Consider the following 1,567-nt stretch of genomic DNA (forward strand, 5'->3'; position numbering starts at 1 on the left):
ATTCCAAAGTGTCCTTTCCTTGCATATATGCTGTTACATTACTGTTTTACGTAAAATTGTACTCAACAATACGTTTGTCCTTTTTTTACATACAAACAAGTAGCACGTTAGGGGCAAGGGTTGTCCCGTGAAATTATCGCTTAACGACATGCATATTTGTTTTAAAATAATTATTCCAAAGAATGAATTTAGGTATTTCCCTGTATATTGTATGTAAAAGTACGTTTGAAATATCTAGTGTTTTTCCTAACTTCCTTCTAGGCTCATGAATCTACTAATAATATTAAACTATTTCGTCTTTAAACTATTTCTCATATTGAAAAAAAAATGTTAACATTTTTTGGGGAAAATGTATACCCCTTGTCAATATTTATAACCAATGTCTTTTTGCCACGAACATTAATTTAACGCTCGCATGATATCGTGCACAGCGCGCAAGCGTATTATTTCCGCTTCTAGTTGTGCCTTCTCCGTTCTCGACTCCTTTCGTGTGTCAGCGTCGAATATGGACAACCGTTCTATCTCGAAGAAAAGAAAGGTTTGTTACATTTTCATAAGTTATGTCTAATGATTTGTGAAGATATGAGGTCCGCTATGAATATTAAAGGTATATAAGAAATATTTTATCCAAAAGCAAACATAAGTGACGTATGAACTGAATACTTTCGCGGTGTTTTCATTCGATACACGTAACCTACACCTTATGTCTCAAACATTTTTAATATTCCATGGACATTGAAATAATTTATGTGCATCATCATATTAAACGAAATATATTAGTCAAAGTTCTACTTTACATTCGTTTAAATTATGTATATATCAATAGACGCGTACTCACGTGTTAATTTGCAATCTTTTAGAATCGTATATATTAAATGTAATTATTTATCCAATACCTCTGTTTCATAGTTTGTCGGAGACGGAGTCTTCAAAGCGGAATTAAACGAGTTTTTGACTCGTGAACTTTCGGAGGATGGGTATTCAGGGGTAGAGGTACGTGTTACTCCTCACCGTACAGAAATTATATTACTGGCAACGCATACGCAGAGCGTTCTCGGAGAAAAGGGTCGGAGAATCAGAGAATTAACATCTGTGGTTCAAAAACGATTTAACTTCAAAGAAGCACAGAACATCGAGTTGTATGCTGAGAAAGTTGCAACTCGAGGTCTTTGTGCTATCGCGCAAGCAGAATCTCTGCGTTTCAAGTTAATTGGAGGTTTAGCTGTACGAAGGTTAGTTTAAACATTTATATAATTTATGTAAACTTCTTGTACATAAATTATATTATTTCTATACAATTACAGAGCATGCTATGGAGTTCTGCGCTTTATTATGGAATCAGGCGCAAAGGGTTGCGAAGTAGTTGTCAGTGGCAAACTGCGTGGACAGAGAGCAAAGTCCATGAAATTCGTTGATGGCTTGATGATTCATTCCGGCGAGCCAACCAACGAATACGTAAATACCGCCACCCGTCATGTCCTTCTTCGACAAGGTATGTTTGACAACAAATTAATGATAAAAACAGGTTCTAACTTAATTTATTATTTGCTGTTAGGTGTACTTGGTA

General features: G+C 35.4%; 1 protein-coding gene across 2 annotated transcripts in view; it reads left to right on the forward strand.

Moving 5' to 3' along the window:
• Positions 1-1,567, forward strand: part of LOC122575933 (40S ribosomal protein S3) — a 4,931-nt gene that overhangs the window by 1,663 nt on the left and 1,701 nt on the right. The window contains exons 1-3 of one of the 2 annotated variants that reach the window (XM_043745466.1): positions 460-538; positions 910-1,232; positions 1,305-1,492. In XM_043745466.1, the coding sequence (XP_043601401.1) occupies positions 506-538; positions 910-1,232; positions 1,305-1,492 (544 nt within the window). In that variant the 5' untranslated portion in view covers positions 460-505. Of the gene's footprint in view, positions 1-459; positions 539-909; positions 1,233-1,304; positions 1,493-1,567 lie in introns of those variants that run through there. The other variant, XM_043745475.1, reaches the window with a different exon arrangement.

The sequence above is a fragment of the Bombus pyrosoma genome, linkage group LG2, assembly GCF_014825855.1.
Source record: "Bombus pyrosoma isolate SC7728 linkage group LG2, ASM1482585v1, whole genome shotgun sequence".
Lineage (NCBI taxonomy): Eukaryota > Metazoa > Arthropoda > Insecta > Hymenoptera > Apidae > Bombus > Bombus pyrosoma.